Raw genomic sequence first — 15659 nt, forward strand, 5'->3', positions numbered from 1 at the left:
CACAAAAAAACAAGCTCAATTATTCAAATCACAACTAGTCTTCAAAACTACACCACTAAAACTATAATTGAGTAAGAAATTTCATAGAAATCTTAAAAATGTGATGTCTTTGAATTCAAATGGCAGACAAGATAGTGTTCAAAAGGGCCTATATAGTTTTATGACAACTCTTTCATAATGTTAGTGTTCATTATTGCGCCTCCTTCCTTCAAAACCAATGGGTCCATTTCAATTTCACACAATTACATGCTAATGTTCTCTCCTTCAACTTGCATGAGACTTCATTTATTTTCGGTCAAAATCATCACATATTTTATAAAAATATGAAGTTTCTAAATTTATTTATTTTTTTGAAGAAAAATATTTTTATAAATGTGCAAATAATCTTATTGAAAAATAAAATAAAAATAAAATTGTATGCAATACTCCATAGTGATTTGTCAATATTTAGAAGACACATACCTAGACAAAAATCAATGCAAGTTGGCACATAGATTGGATTTGATAGCATTCAAGTCGTTCACTTTCTTACAAAGTGGTGGTCCTTTATTTATTATATTTTATTGGAAAGAAAGTGGTAAACTCTTTGAATGGAGAATTTTTGGAAAGTGTAGTATAGATTAGTCTTTGAAAACTATTTATTTACATTTTTTGTGAGTGTTTGGATTAAATGTGTATAAATGAAAAAATGAAAGATATGTTTACTTGACAACAACTTTGTTTCCATCTTTTTCTAAATGTAATTGAGATCATATAGGTAATTACACATTTATTAAAAGATTGATTTGATCTCTCTTTGTAAGACTTCATTGTTTTTGGTTTTTGATTGGGTTTTTCCACTTTCTTAGTTTTTTGATCAAACAAGCATTCTTGTAGACTCGTGTTTTTGAAGAAAAGTAAGAAAATGAAACTTAGGAAATTTTTTTAATTGAATATGATAGAGACTCAAGTTGAACTAGAGATAATTTATGTTTATCAAGTTACATATTAGACAATGATATGCTATGAATCACCTTAGTTTCGTATATTAGAAATATTGTTTGACGGACAAAAAACGTCACAATTTTTTTTTTTAAATAGTATTAAGATCAGTCAAATTTATTGTTTTATGGTGTAACTGTGAGCTTAAAATCACCAAAAATATAAATTTAATTATAAAATAAAGTCATAGAATATAACACCAGAAGATTCACCTATTATAAATATATAAAATAATAATTCAATTCACCTAAAACTCAATCGAAAAGAATTTAATAACTCCAAAAGTGATGCAGGTACATATGAGATAATATTATAAAATAAATGATTTGTCTTAGCATGATAAAGCAAACATAAACGCAAAATTTCACATGATATATGTATAATAATAATCTAATATTAAGATAAAATAAAAATCAAAAACAACTATTTAAGTTGGATTTACCATAAAACCACATTTAAGTTGAAAGTTATTATTTTTTTAAAAAAAGTCAAATCATGAACATCAATTATATACTATAAAAGTGGAGACATTTACCATAAAAAAACCAAGAAACTTTTAGTTGGTCCAACAGTGTGATGGGCTTGTTAAAAATCCAAGGCCCAATTAGAAAAGAACAATGCCCACTATATTTAGAAAGCCCAAAAATTCAAAGGCCCATTAAAAAGCCTAAGATTCATTAGGATTCTGGGGCTGAGATTTAGGCCCATTAAATATGGACCGCATATGTACAGTGCCAGCCCAAATTTTTAAAGCCCAAAAATTCAGGACCGCTGGATTAAGATCCAACGGCTGAGATTACGAATCTAAGATGGAAAGCTCGAAGTAGGAACAATGGCAATAATGGCGCTGAATCCACTCGCCAGAGTACCCAAACCTCATCTCCACTTCTCTCTCTCGATCCCTCACCGCTCCTCCTCCTCCTTCTCTCGCCAATCCCTCCTTAATCCATCGAGAAGACGACGAGCAGCATCATTCATGGCATCCGCTTCGCTTTACCACAAAGAGCTCGCTGCTGCCAAGAGGGCCGCATCACTCGCCGCTCGTCTCTGCCAGGTAGCCTCTCAGTTCATTGGTTGTGCTTCTTCTGATGATTGAATTATGGGGAAATTCGAGATCTTGTGTGAATTAGGGCTATTATGGTTTTGGAATGCGTGTATTGCAATGCTTAGCTTTCAGTGAATGTTATACTTGCTTGCAGGCTGTACAAAAGGCGATTTTGATTTCAGATGTGCAATCAAAAGCTGATAAAAGCCCTGTAACAGTTGCAGATTATGGTATGTTCTCTTTGATGTATGTTTGTTATGAAAAAAGAAGAAATTTTGCTTATATATCTTTGTGAGTGAATGTTGTAGTTGTGTTTATATGTTGTGATCATTGAAATTTGTGTGTTTGTGTGTTTGTGTGTTTGTGTGTTCATTCATTTGAGCAACTGATACCTTTAGAAGGATTTCAACTATAGGAAAGACTTTTTAAGTGAACTTGCTGATGTGTGACTTTGTTGAGGGAAAGCCCTTTTTCTTTTGTTGAAGAAAAACTTGTTTTTTATTTTTTTTTCTGAAACTAAATGAGTAGATCCTTGGAGTTCTTGATGAGATATGCAAAATACAATGAGCTGTGTACATTTGTAGTTTCACTATTTTCTTGATTTTAGAAAAATGATTCGTCTGGTTTTAGTATTATTATATCTTGTTTGCGGTGTTTTTTTTTTGTTTTTATTAAACTTTTAGGAAAAAAACCTTTATTATCAGTGTATCCCTTCACTTTTTTGAGGACTTGGATACTTGAACTTTATTCCACAGTTGGAAGGTTGATCCGATGGTTGTTATTATATTTCTCTTAGAGATTATGATCAAATCTTTCATTATAATAAGCAATGCAAAAACATTAATGAAATGATCCCCACGTTACACTGTTTGAGAATTTCATTTTGAAACCTGAAATAACCCCAAGGTCTTTGCTTGAAAATGTTGGTGCCAAGAAAACAAGCCTGACTTATTTTGGTTTCTCCATAACTTGTATACAGATGTTAAGCTCCTTTTATATCTTACCTTTTGGGTTCATATTGTTTATTTTCGCAAAGCATTCTGCGCAAAGAAAGAATCAGAAATTGACTCTCACAGACATTTCTTTTTAATTTACAGGCTCACAAGCAGTAGTTAGCCTAGTCCTAAAGATGGAACTTCCTTCTGAATCCTTTTCATTAGTGGCTGAGGAGGTGTTGACACTTGATTCCTGTTGTAACAAAATTCTTGATATGTATGTCTGTTTTGCTTGATCGCATGTTTCTGTAGGATTCTGGAGACCTACGTAATGATGGTGGCCAAGACACTTTAAAGCGCATTACCAAACTTGTTAATGATACACTTTCTATGGATGGTACATATAACATTACAGTATCTGAGGAAGATGTGCTTGCTGCAATTGACAGTGGCAAATCTGAAGGTGGCCCTTCTGGCCAGCATTGGGTGTTGGATCCTATTGATGGCACTAAAGGGTGAGCATCATTATATTTCTCATATTCATAGCATGTGCTTCTGCCAAATTTTTATTGACTCCATAATTTCAGGTCCAGAAATATCTGATTGATGAATAAATCGTCTCTTATAGAGTTGCGTATTACTGTGACATAAAAGTTTAATTCTAATTGTTTGTGTATAATTGTTTTCTCATTCCACTAGATGATAAAGCTTGCCATCATATCTTGGAGGCATAAAAGAAAAGTCACAGTTTGCTACTAGTTTTTTAGCTATTATTGTGAGGTTGATATTAGCCATGCATATATATCATATTCATAGGAACTTTACTTTGTTATGAATTGCATAAAATTTTAAGGGGGATTGTATGTTGTACCGAGGATATATTTCACATTGATCAAACATGTTTTTAACGGCGGGATGTATTTCTTTTGTGTAATTATGCATTAGGTTTCTTCGGGGAGATCAATATGCGATTGCGTTAGCATTGCTTGATGAAGGAAAAGTGGTTCTAGGTGTTTTAGCTTGTCCAAATCTTCCATTGGGCTCAATTGGTAACCCTGATAAAGACACTTCACAAAACCAAACTGGTTGTCTTTTCTCCGCAAAAATTGGTTGTGGAACAGACATGCAATTGTTAAATGGCTCTACAGCAAACAGAGTTGATATCTTTACTCCCTCTTATTGATTTCATATCTGTCAATTATACCTGCTTAATCTCCATTTTTCTTTACTTCAGATACATGTGACTTCCATTGAGAATCCAGCTGATGCATCAATCTTTGAATCATATGAAGCAGCGCATTCCCAGCATGATTTATCGAGCTCCATTGCACAGGTTCAGATTTATGCTATCAATTACCTTTTGCTGCATTCTACATGATGCACGATAAATTCCATGCCTTAAGCTTCTCATATCTATCAGAAACTTGGCGTTAGAGCTCCACCTGTTAGAATTGATAGCCAGGCGAAATACGGGGCTCTTGCCCGAGGAGACGGAGCGATATACCTGCGTTTTCCACGCCCAGGTTATCGTGAGAAGATATGGGACCATGCTGCTGGCTGCATTGTGGTATCAGGTATATGTGATGCTACTTCTTAGCTTCTACTGGCATCTTAAATAATCATGGTTGGATAACTTAAAATTTTGATCGGGTTATGGTATTACAGAAGCAGGAGGTGTAGCGACCGATGCTGCAGGAAATGATTTGGATTTCTCCAAGGGAAGATACCTTGATCTTGACACAGGCATTGTAGTCACAAATAAGAAACTCATGCCATCACTCTTAAATGCAGTACAACATGCTCTTAAAGAACAAATTCAGAATGCAGCTTTACTATAGTAATCTCTTTATTACATGCTCATTATCATTGTCTGACATTGTATCATTTTTATTTTTATTTTTATTTTTGAGTTCTTCTCTTCCAAACCAAATTCATCTCTATGGTCAATTGACAAAATGTGGACCTGTGGATGAACAGACTTGATGTTCTATCACAAGGGAGAAACTACTTCAACCCTAACAGATTGTTGAAAACTAGTGTATGCCTTCGTATGAAGCCATGCAAGACTATAATGAATCAAACCTGAAATTATAGATGGCCAATTGTATTGCATTTTGATTAAACAGGTACATCAGATGGGTAATCCTCTGGGTGTTTCTTGACCATCTCTCTCAGTGATTTCTCTTGCTCAACAAGGTTTGAAGGAGCCTCATCATATACATCTGTGAACAATTCATTTATTGCTGGTTTCTCTAATCTCTCCGCAATTTGAATAGCTTTCAATAACTGCAGAACAAGTTGGAATTGTTAGCATGGTTGAATAAAATGTAGATGTGTTTGAACTTGAGCAGGAAAATATATTTATGGCTGTTGAACATCACCTCCTTCTTCACATTGCTTCTGAGATTGTCTTCAACTTCATCATTCCACCAGCCATTCCTTTCGATCCATTTCCTGTATCTTGAGACTGGATCTCTTGCTGTTCTCCAGTGCTCGATTTCATCAAGTGGTCGATACTTTGGTGGAGTCATCTGATGTGGAGTGGTGACCGACTCGATATGTAAGTGCCTAAGAATTTTAATCAACCCGAATATTATCCCTGTAAGTAGGCTTGTTCTTGGAAGATCAACAGTATGCAATTAGTATAAATGCACCTATGAAACTTATACAGTTATGTATTTGAATGTACTTTTGCTTCTCATGTTTGAGTTCTATATCATTAAGCAATTGTTATCGACTGCATCTATACTATTTCAGTTCAATGAACACATTATTCGGCCATTTATATTTTACGATGACTAAAGTAAGAAAGTTTCACCTCTACAAAAACTGGCTGACATTCACTTATCACCATTTCCCGGGCAGCACGAACTGCACTGTAAACCGCAAGAGCATCGTTACCATCAACACGTATGCTTCGAATACCATAAGCCTGACCTTTGATTACAGCACCATCACCTTTACAACCAAAATCACAAGAAAATAGAACATGCTGCTGTTATTCTAAACACATAAAATTAAAATGCTGGACTGAATTAAGGTTGCATAGTAAATCAATACTTCGAAACTGTTCTGTTGTAGGAGTACTGATTGCCCAACCATTGTTGCGACAGAAGAAGATAATAGGGGCTTCCAACACAGCAGCAAAATTTAAGGCAGCATGAAAATCTCCCTTACATATACACATTACATAAAAAATTTAGAACAACAATTTTGAATATGAAATGAGTACATACATACATGCATATATACCTCACTTGTTGCACCATCTCCAAAATAAGTGATTGCACAGGCGTTTTTCCTGTCCATTTTAAGTGAATACGCCACACCAACTGCTTGGGGTAACTGTGTACTGAAACAAGTGTAGATGTAACAAAATTTTCATTCACAAACCATTAAGATCATTTATTTACCAATAAAGTGATTGATTAACAGCATCTTACGATATTGGCGATGATATAGTTAAGTAATTGAGTCTTTTGCATCCATAATGAATCGGCATTTGCCGTCCTTTGCCATAATCAGACTTGTTTCCAAAATTATGGTTAGCAAATTCTTGCAGAGTAAAACCTCGCCATAAAAGTACACCAGGTTCTCTGTACTAGATTTTTTCCAAAGTTGTACACAAGGAAAAGGAGTGCATCAAGCATGTCAGTGTAAAGCAAAGAAGAACTAGACAAGGCTCTTGTTTGATCTCTAACCTGGGGAAGAACAATATCATCCATAGTTAGTGCAGCAGCAGAAGCAATGTTGATGGCTTCTTCACCAATAGAAGTGAGATAAAAGGAAATCCTTCCTTGCCTCTGGGCTTCATAGAAAATTATGTCCATAGTTTGTAAAGTGACCATATCTTGATAAATTTTAAGGGCAACTTCCTTGTTTATCTAGTAAACATTGAGAGAAGAAACAAGTCATTAGCTTGAACTATTGATCTACATCCTTTACTTGATCATATATCTCAAATACCTGTTGGAAACTGCTGCCTGAAATTATATGTCCATAGTCATCAAGAACACGGTAGCAACTAATGCGTTCCTCTGGAGACCCTGATAGAAATCTCATATTTGCACTGAAAACTAACCTTACCACCAGGGAAATCCAAACCCTGATATGATGTAAAACTTAAAGAAAAATTTGGAGAAGATACATATACAAGCATCATAATAATCAGTTACATATATGCATAGTGATTAAGAGCAATATGGCAAACCTGGTCATTAGGATCATCACATGGTTGAGAAACACATTCTCCAGCCTTAGCAGTAGAAAAACGCTGATGCAAATAGCATGGGCATGAAGGAGCTTGGAAATCTATGCCTGTGTGCGCTTGTAGAGCAAACAGTGGCCGTGGACGAAGTCCAAGAACTCCGCATGCATGTGCCTAATAAAAAACTCATCTTTCCCCGAAGTTGATGATTAGCCATTCTTGATCTAGAGACCATGCAAGCCATTGAAAAACACAGAAATTGATCTAAATAAATAAAAACTTATTCCTTATCATGATAATGATTAAGTACCAAAATAAAAAGAATATTGATGATATATAATAAGCAATTTTAAAAATTTTATATACTAGGCGTGCATCCACGTGGGGAAATATTATCTGTACCTTGTGATAAGCTTGCCACGTAATCCAACGTTCAAAATTCACCCAAAGTGAAAATTCAAAATTTCTGTTCAAAAGACTTGCGTGGTAATAAGTTAAAACGATAAGCTCTCGATTGTCAAAATATTACTTGTTACTGATTGGCTGGGGATTTGACCGGAGACTTTTGTGCTGGGCCAGCAGGTCAAACAGGACAACGACTTGCTGACTCAGAGTTGTGATTGTGTCTCCCCAGAACACCAGGTTTCCAGAGACTTCCTGACAATGAATTTAATGAAAAAAAATAAATTAGAACAAGGTAAAATAAAAAAAAGATGTTAGGTGCTCTGAAACAATAATCCAAGTGATGGGATCGTGACAATCATGAGTCAGTTGCGTGTCCGTCAATGTCATGATCGGATGGATACACACGGCCTACCAAACCAACTTCAAGTGAAGGAAACAGGATAAGAACACACGTGATAAGCACCAGGTTAACCCACCAATGAAAGTTTGAAATTTCTGGCAATACATAAAGCAAAAGGCAAAACCTAATGTCGTGTTCAGCTGATCAATCAAGGACATTTAGAAAAAAAAAAATGAAACATCTGATCAATCAAGGACATTTCATTTTCTTCTCAGCTGTTGCTTGATTGATTGGATGTATTTTGAGATGCTGGCCTGGTGATGTATCCCAAAGTTGTGAGTTTCTCCATCAATTTTCTTTCAGCAGCTGCCTGAAACCAAAAAAGCACAAGAAGAAGAGAGATTCAATGGAAGTGCTGCTGCTTGTTCACATAATCCACATGATAATTGGCACTAATGGGCGAACATAAGCAATTTAACAAGTAGCAAAAAGAGGCTTAGCGTTACATATGCCAATTAATAGATCACATGAGATGTTGGTGCATGAGCTACCATACAGTACGCATCCATCATTATGAACAAAACAAATCCTCAACAAATAAATGAATAAGTGGGAAGGTGAACCTCTAGCATTTGGCTATCTTTTGAATTTGGGATATTGCAGGCCAGGACTACATTGACACCTGTCTTCAATGCTGAAAAAAAGGAGGCATGATAACTCAGCGAGAATATTGCAAAGAGAGTAATTAACCTAGTTAAATTGTAAAGCAATAACATTTACCTAACCGGCGAGCAACGCTTGAACCTGTACTGTTAGCACCTCCTCCAATTAAAGCAGCAACACTGACTGTGTTCATCTGGTATAACTCATCCAAATAGAACACATGTAAACACATGGGCAGATGTCAACTAAATTAACAAATGTGGGGATAGATTGAAACGATATCACTACCGGCCGAGTGCTTGCAGCTGCATGCATGTGTCCAAGTTTGGCCGAGTTGCATCCAATCCATGCAAAAATCTGCACATGTATCATATATAAAGATTATTAGCATGGTTCCTGTAAACTATGCAGTTGATGTAAAAGGTAGGAATTCACATGTGAGCAAATGAGAAGGCTGTGGACTCAACAAGTTTGTTGAAGTATGTTTTGATGAGATAATTAAGAATATCAATCAAGAAATTTTACATCACTAGTCGCAAGATAGAACAGACTATGAAGGGGTAAATAATGGAGAACTGATCAAAGGTTTGTTGAACACATTCGTAGAACACCAACCCACCTAAGGATGCCACACCACATAATGTTGAAGCAAAATCTCAAGGACAGTACTCACACGGCAAATACATAAACATAAACTAAAGCTAAGGCGTAATAGCACAACAGCTTCCTCGAATTTATTTGGGGAAGTCGAGCGATAGTCTCCTTGCATAACGTACAGGAAGCTTCATCATGCAACATGTCTGGAAAAGAGCAAATTGATTGTTTCCAACTTTCACATCTTTCCATGACAAATTTAAATCCTCTGATCCACAGGCTAATGGTTATAATTGGAACATCAAAGCCTAATTTGTTCAATTATTTTTAAGGAATAACTATCAGTAAAAACGATTTTAAATTTGAAATAAGAAGAAAGTAATGCTAATGCTACTTTTATGTTGAACTTTGACACAAAATTAAGGTAATCCCTTTGAGAGATTTGATTGGCTTACTCAAGACTACATCTTCCAGTTCAAAATTGTAATATGCGAACCAACCGTATTATTGAACCTCGATACAACCCAAATTGAGAGACTCAGGCTTATACATACAAATCCACATTTTTCAAACTAACTGATGTGGGACTATTACACCCCTTTAATATGTACTAGTCTATTCTAACTAATCACGTTGCAAATAAACTAAGCAAACCAAACTCTAATATCATATTAGACACGAACGAAACATATTACCTAAGCCCGATTCAACCAAAAGCTTAAATTTTGCATTTTCTTGCGATCTCTTGGTTGTGGTTTCTCTCATTCTAACTGCATAGGGTTTGGCCTGGGGGAATTGGATACAAAGGTTGAGTTAGGTTTCAGTTTTCAAGCAATCTGATTCTTTTCAGCGGTTTTTTAGACTAAGGGTGGCGGGATTGGAGGTGAATTAAGTTTTTATAGTTGGATGTTTTGTGGGGCTTGATGAATTGGGATCTCTTAGCTCGTGGTTTGGCTAGGATACCATGCAAGAGGCAAACCAAACGTATTATCTAGGCCCAATATAAGGTGATAGGATGAGAGACCCAAGCTTATATATTGTTAACATTAGAAGAACCTTAATCCAAATTAAACTAATGTTAAAACATGTTAGATCTAAATCTGGTTTGGAGAACCGTGTTAATGGGATTTGAATTATTGGTCCGATCGAACTTATGACTCAATACAATGAAATTTTGTGTAAATTGAAAATTTAGAAATTGAAAATTTAGAAAAACATGCCGTGAAATCAGAGGGCTTTGTAGACTTACATAGTGTTTGGATCCAAAAGTAAAAAGGTTTCATTGTAACATTATACATATATGGCATCCTCTCTTGTTATGTTGATATAAGAGAACCTCGAGAGGCAACTGATAGGGTCTATCCCCTATTATAATCTCTCACAATATTTCCCAAAGTTTGGAGTTTTCCACAGAAATATTTTTGTGTCCTTCCTCCCCATAATTATCTTACTTTGTGATTTTATTGTTTTCCCAACAGAGTTGAGTATCATTGCCACACTTACTCAACACTCCACTTCTTTCCAATCCAATCACACTCTTTATACCTATGATAACATTCACCAGAGTCCCTATTTTAACTTTGCTTACCTCTATCCTGTTAGTAACTAAATATTTTCCGTCAGATTACTACAACGAACCCACTAATCTAAATTCCAGCCACCATGCCATTATAGAATTTTGGCTACCACTCTATGGAAAAAGAGATTCCTATCTAATTCAAGTAAAAACTTGCACAAAATATTATAGTTTGCTATTTGCTAGCATAATTAAAGTAACCAAACAACTCTATTACAGCAAAATGAACATAAGGCATTTGTTTTCTTTTCATCTAAAGCATCTTAATATTTGTTTGAAGAATGCAGGTCAACGTGAAAAGTTTGAATTGCTAATTTGGAGTTTCAATCACTAAAATAGATACATGTTGAAACAAAAATTCAGTGTGAACATAAAGGTGCACTGGTGCTTCAAAACATGAGAATCCAAGAACAACAAAAAACAACTAATTTTTTGTATGGTTTGCTAGCACAGTTAGACTAATCGAACTACTCCATTAAAGCAAAATAAGCATACAAGGCATTTGTTTTCTTTTCATCCAAAACTTTAGTTATAGATTTTAATATTTACTATTCAAAAGCACAGATCAACATTCATAATTTGGACTGTTAATTTGAAGTTTCAAACACTAAAATAGGTTCAAATTAAAACAAAGATTCAGTTTGTTGAGGGGAATCACTACTTCGAAACTTGAGAAACCAAGGTAAAAGAAGAACAACATAAACAAAAATATTTCACCTGCTTGGCAAGCCTAATGATCTGAAAATGAAGCACGACATCATGGACATTCTCTGTAAAGCATGTAATTTGCACACCATCATCATCAACATCGATCACTCCATTGCCCGCCGACAAACTACTCCCACTGCACAGTGGATCCGCACAAACCTTCATTTCTGAAAATTGGCCATCCAAATCTCCCGATGCCATGCTTCCAAACAAACCTAGAATCAATGAATTAGAGCCAAAGAAACCAGAAATACCTAAGAATTTAAGCTTCGTCTCTGGAATCCTCAAACAACCAATCTAAGGTGTTGAAACTCTCAAGGAAAACAGAGCCAGTTAACACTCACCTGTTAGTGAACAAGCGAGAACCTCGGCGAGAACTCCAAACGCACAACGATCGCCGGACCGGCGAACGGAGGAGGAGGAGAAAGGGAGGGTTAGAGGAAGCAAGCGAGGAAAAGGTTTGAGGTGTTTGAAGGAATGAACATTCCTGCGTTTGTTTTTGCACGGACACCCCTGTTAATATGGGTATTTCATAGGGATATCAAAGCGATTAGCTGTATAAATGTATGTAATATATGGTTTTATAGGGCTATATATGCAATAAACATATATGTATGTAACAGTTGGGATTATGTAAAAACAAAGTTATATTCAAATAGTGATTATTAGGATTACAAAAATCTAAAACAAATTTAGCACAAATCAGAGAACCAAACATGTTTAACAAAGAGCACTACACTTGTGGCCTTGCCATTAGTTACAAATTCCACTGCTTAACAATGGAAACAGTGGTCAGATCAACACTAACTGAGAAATAACAAAAGAGACTACATTATTGACTTCACAAAAAAAACCTGACTAAAGATCAAATCCATACATTAACTGGCTTCAGGATGAAAAGTAACTAGTTAACTGCGTGATTCAGAGGACTTCACAAAAGATCTTCGCCACCAGACCTGGAAAGCCTTGCTGAGATTGGGGCACTCTGTGCCCTTCAATGAAAAACATTGAAACCATTCGACAAAAAGAGTTTGCTGTTGTTTTAAGGGAAGTGTAAGAAGAGCCTGCCCTAGTCCTTCCTCCAACATCCTCATGTCGAGCCCTTTTGAGCACCTCTGTAACCATCCGAAGTCCAGTAGCATTGGTGTGAACCATGCTAGGAGGACGCTCGATCTTGTATCTCCCTTGCATTGCACCTTCCCCTTCCCAAGGGCTATGAAAACACTAGCTGAAACCCGGCTGAGCTCATACCTTATCATCGGTGAAGCTCTTTCGTGCATCATCATCAGTTGGACCTGATTTGCCCACAGGCACACAAAATCTTCTGCCATTTGCTTCTCAATGAGGATTTCTAGTAGCCAGTTCAGGTTTTCAACTTCCTTTGAGACTCGCTCGACTAATGGCTTTGTTTCTTTAGATTTTGGACCAGATGGAACTGAGCCAGAGGCTTCCTCAAAGAGTTCGACCAAAGAATTCAAACAAGAATAGCAGACATTATATAAGCTCTCCTTGTTCAACCCGGCAGGATCCTTTTGATAGACTGAACTCTTAGATAGGAGACCGTTAACTAAGGATTGAAGTTCCTTTCTAGAATTACAATTCGTCCCGCTCACAACAGACTGTATGAGCCTTACTGCTAGCTCTTCAGATTTGCCCGGGCCTTGTTCACCTAATCTTGCTAAAACATCTCTGGACACCTCTTCATCAAATACACACTTAGTGAACAAGATTTTCAACTTCTCCTCCTCACTCTCGCTCCATGGAACAGCCTCAAGATATTTCAAACATGACATCACACCTCTGTCAAACATAATGGTGGACGATACCTGAAAGCCAACTTTCAATCTTGAGCAATGCAGCAAGCGACCATAATCAACAAAAGAGCACAACATAGAGGCAAAAGGTAGAAGTAATCACAGTTCAGATCAGTGGGAGAGAATGATAGGAAGAAGACAACAAACACAAATGAGAGATCAGTAAGGCATTGTTGCCAAATAGGATGATATGATCAACCTCACTATCAAAATACTTCAGCATATACTTCATATGCTATAAAAATAAGCGCAATTCACAAGTAAAGAAGATGCAGAATTTTATGAAACAAGTATAGCATCAACAATTTATTAAAACTAGAAAAACTCATGTAAGGAGGTGCACTTCCTACATGAAAATCATACTGAAACATCCAATATACATCCAATATGAGCACAAAACTGACATCATTTTAGTAATTACTTTCTCATTCAGCATCTGAAGCTCCCGTATTGTAAGAAAATAGGCATACAATTATATGGAATAAATCCAATAGTTCAATACTTTCAAGAGCAGAACAAATACTAACCACATCCAGCTTCAAGCTCTTAACAGAATTATATCTTATCTCAGAAAAATTATACCTTTTGAATCCCTAAATATCCAATGATGCTGCATTTTGCTACATATTCACAATTACTACATAAAATGAAAATAATGCATGCATCATGCTAAATTCTCTTGAAACAATTCTATCATATTTCAGAAAAGTTTAAGCTTTTTGAATTCATAAATATCCATTGATTTCAAGTTTACCTTAACATCTACAATTACTATCATAAAAACCAAATAATGCATGCATCAATACGACGATCTCATGACGGGATGCCATCAAATTTTAGAAAAATTTAGCTGAAAATTTACAATTCCTATGGGGGAAAACATTCGTTGAAACAAAAAAAATCAAAACTTTAGGAAAATAGGTCAAAGAACAGAGAAGAAGAGCAAGGTCACCTCAAGTATATCGATGGCCCGAGAGACTCCAGCATTCAAAATCCATCTCATGGCGTCCTTCTCATACATTAACTCGATCGTCTCTTTGAAAACGCCCAGATCCTCAACCCCACCGACCTCGATCTTCCGGAAATCAGTGGACATGTCCGAGACCTTCCGGCGAGCCTCAAGAACCATCGCCGCGAAGAAGGAGCTACTCTCACACAGCACCCTAGAGTCCAGCTCCAGCACCAGCAATTTCCCATCCTTCCCCTTCAAGCTCAGCCTCAGATCCAACCTCTTCTCTGTCGTCGAAACCCTAGCCACCGGCGATGGTGGCTCGGGACGAGAAGGGGGAGGGGATCGGTTATCCGGTACCGGATCTAGTGGCGGAGGCGATGGGGTTTGGGGGAGCGGCGAGACACGGCCGGGGGAGAGTATGCGGCGGGGGTCGATGATACGCTTGGCGGAGGGAGAAGGTGAGCCAGTAGAGAGGGATTTAGAGTGAGGTTTCGGTGAGGGAGCAGACCTGGGGTCGGGGCTGCCAGGGGCGGCGGCGAAAGAGCAACACCAAGCGCGGCTGAAGCCAGGGCTCTTCCGGTGAGCAGCTGCGGAGGACCTCCGGCCTCGATCCACCACCGAGGAGTGCTGCATTGCAGTGTCGGAGACGTACGGAATGAGAAGTAGTTCAAGCGCAAGAGAAAGGATTAGGGTTAGGGTTAGGGTTAGGGTTAGGGGTTGGCGATCGCCATTGAAGGAGGAGATGGACGAGGGCCTTCGTTGCCCTTTTCTTGTTCTTGTTGTTTTGCTCTTTCGTCCTGAAGTGATGCTTAACTTTTTTTTTTTTTTTCCTTTTAATGTAAAGCAAACGAGAACTTAAAAAGCACGGTTAAAAATCTTCCGACCTAACTAAACGATGCGCATATTTCATATCAAATTTCAATTTCTTGTTTTTTAAACTCTATTTCAATTTGATTTTAACAGAAAGATACTTGATAGATTTTGGTGAGAAAATCAGACAGGACTTAAGATAAGCCATGTGGAGGTATTTGAATGTGGCATATGTTGATATGGAGTAGCCACGCCAACTTACAAGTTATGTCACCATAGAATTTATTGGCACTTGGATGGATGTTATGGTCATTAGAGTAACAAGGCTAGTCCATATCAGCATATGGCATACCAAATGTTCACCATTTGGTTTATCCGGTGTCTATATCTGACTTTCTCATCGAAATCCCTCAGGTGAGAGGTATAAATTGAAGTTTGATATCGAAAGTGAAATATGGGTATTGTTCGATGACTTCTCAAGATTTGTAACATAAACTATGGGAGGGATTATTCCATTAATTTCATTGGTTTATCCCTCTGCTCCATGTTAGTCATCCATCGTTCCTCTCTTTGTTCCATTATAGCATACATAATATCAACTTTGGCCAAAAGGTCTTTCATCCGAGTAC

The 15659-nt window shown here is 36.9% G+C and overlaps 4 protein-coding genes across 4 annotated transcripts; 1 reads left to right on the top strand and 3 right to left on the bottom strand.

Moving 5' to 3' along the window:
- The first annotated feature begins 1797 nt into the window (after positions 1 to 1797).
- On the top strand, positions 1798 to 4982 carry LOC120270494 (3'(2'),5'-bisphosphate nucleotidase-like). The gene is made up of 8 exons (XM_039277527.1): positions 1798 to 2035; positions 2181 to 2256; positions 3124 to 3197; positions 3274 to 3476; positions 3907 to 4117; positions 4196 to 4294; positions 4382 to 4535; positions 4627 to 4982. The coding sequence occupies exons 1-8, from the start codon at positions 1814 to 1816 to the stop codon at positions 4797 to 4799; spliced, it is 1212 nt and encodes a 403-aa protein (XP_039133461.1). The 5' UTR covers positions 1798 to 1813; the 3' UTR covers positions 4800 to 4982.
- LOC120270496 (2-oxoisovalerate dehydrogenase subunit alpha 2, mitochondrial-like) lies at positions 4828 to 7900 on the bottom strand. Its single transcript, XM_039277529.1, is given in 12 exon segments — positions 4828 to 5247; positions 5343 to 5480; positions 5482 to 5529; positions 5780 to 5919; positions 6022 to 6133; positions 6214 to 6313; positions 6405 to 6562; positions 6663 to 6845; positions 6928 to 7066; positions 7172 to 7392; positions 7571 to 7581; positions 7698 to 7900. Coding segments are annotated over 10 exon segments (1203 nt in total). The 5' UTR covers positions 7189 to 7392; positions 7571 to 7581; positions 7698 to 7900; the 3' UTR covers positions 4828 to 5079.
- Positions 7901 to 8040: 140 nt separating this feature from the next.
- LOC120270501 (proteasome assembly chaperone 4) lies at positions 8041 to 11966 on the bottom strand. The gene is made up of 6 exons (XM_039277535.1): positions 11799 to 11966; positions 11464 to 11669; positions 8865 to 8933; positions 8694 to 8769; positions 8537 to 8607; positions 8041 to 8283 (listed from the first exon to the last, which is right to left on the bottom strand). The coding sequence occupies exons 2-6, from the start codon at positions 11653 to 11655 to the stop codon at positions 8185 to 8187; spliced, it is 507 nt and encodes a 168-aa protein (XP_039133469.1). The 5' UTR covers positions 11656 to 11669; positions 11799 to 11966; the 3' UTR covers positions 8041 to 8184.
- Positions 11967 to 12125: 159 nt separating this feature from the next.
- On the bottom strand, positions 12126 to 15043 carry LOC120270492 (BTB/POZ domain-containing protein At2g13690). The gene is made up of 2 exons (XM_039277525.1): positions 14221 to 15043; positions 12126 to 13280 (listed from the first exon to the last, which is right to left on the bottom strand). Exons 1-2 carry the CDS (start codon positions 14851 to 14853, stop codon positions 12363 to 12365), a joined length of 1551 nt encoding a protein of 516 aa, XP_039133459.1. The 5' UTR covers positions 14854 to 15043; the 3' UTR covers positions 12126 to 12362.
- Between the last annotated feature and the right edge of the window lie 616 nt (positions 15044 to 15659).

The sequence above is a fragment of the Dioscorea cayenensis genome, chromosome 10, assembly GCF_009730915.1.
Source record: "Dioscorea cayenensis subsp. rotundata cultivar TDr96_F1 chromosome 10, TDr96_F1_v2_PseudoChromosome.rev07_lg8_w22 25.fasta, whole genome shotgun sequence".
Lineage (NCBI taxonomy): Eukaryota > Viridiplantae > Streptophyta > Magnoliopsida > Dioscoreales > Dioscoreaceae > Dioscorea > Dioscorea cayenensis.

Coding starts and splice junctions, on each gene's coding strand:
- LOC120270494 (XM_039277527.1), top strand. CDS start 1,814: ATGGCAATAATGGCGCTGAATCCACTCGCCAGAGTACCCAAACCTCAT. Junction 4,118..4,195: donor ATGGCTCTACAGCAAACAGA/GTTGATATCTTT, acceptor TCTTTACTTCAG/ATACATGTGACTTCCATTGA. Junction 4,536..4,626: donor TGGCTGCATTGTGGTATCAG/GTATATGTGATG, acceptor ATGGTATTACAG/AAGCAGGAGGTGTAGCGACC.
- LOC120270501 (XM_039277535.1), bottom strand. CDS start 11,655: ATGGCATCGGGAGATTTGGATGGCCAATTTTCAGAAATGAAGGTTTGT. Junction 8,934..11,463: donor TCATTAGGCTTGCCAAGCAG/GTGAAATATTTT, acceptor ATACATGTGCAG/ATTTTTGCATGGATTGGATG. Junction 8,608..8,693: donor AAGCGTTGCTCGCCGGTTAG/GTAAATGTTATT, acceptor CCTTTTTTTCAG/CATTGAAGACAGGTGTCAAT.
- LOC120270492 (XM_039277525.1), bottom strand. CDS start 14,853: ATGCAGCACTCCTCGGTGGTGGATCGAGGCCGGAGGTCCTCCGCAGCT. Junction 13,281..14,220: donor GGGCCATCGATATACTTGAG/GTGACCTTGCTC, acceptor GTTGGCTTTCAG/GTATCGTCCACCATTATGTT.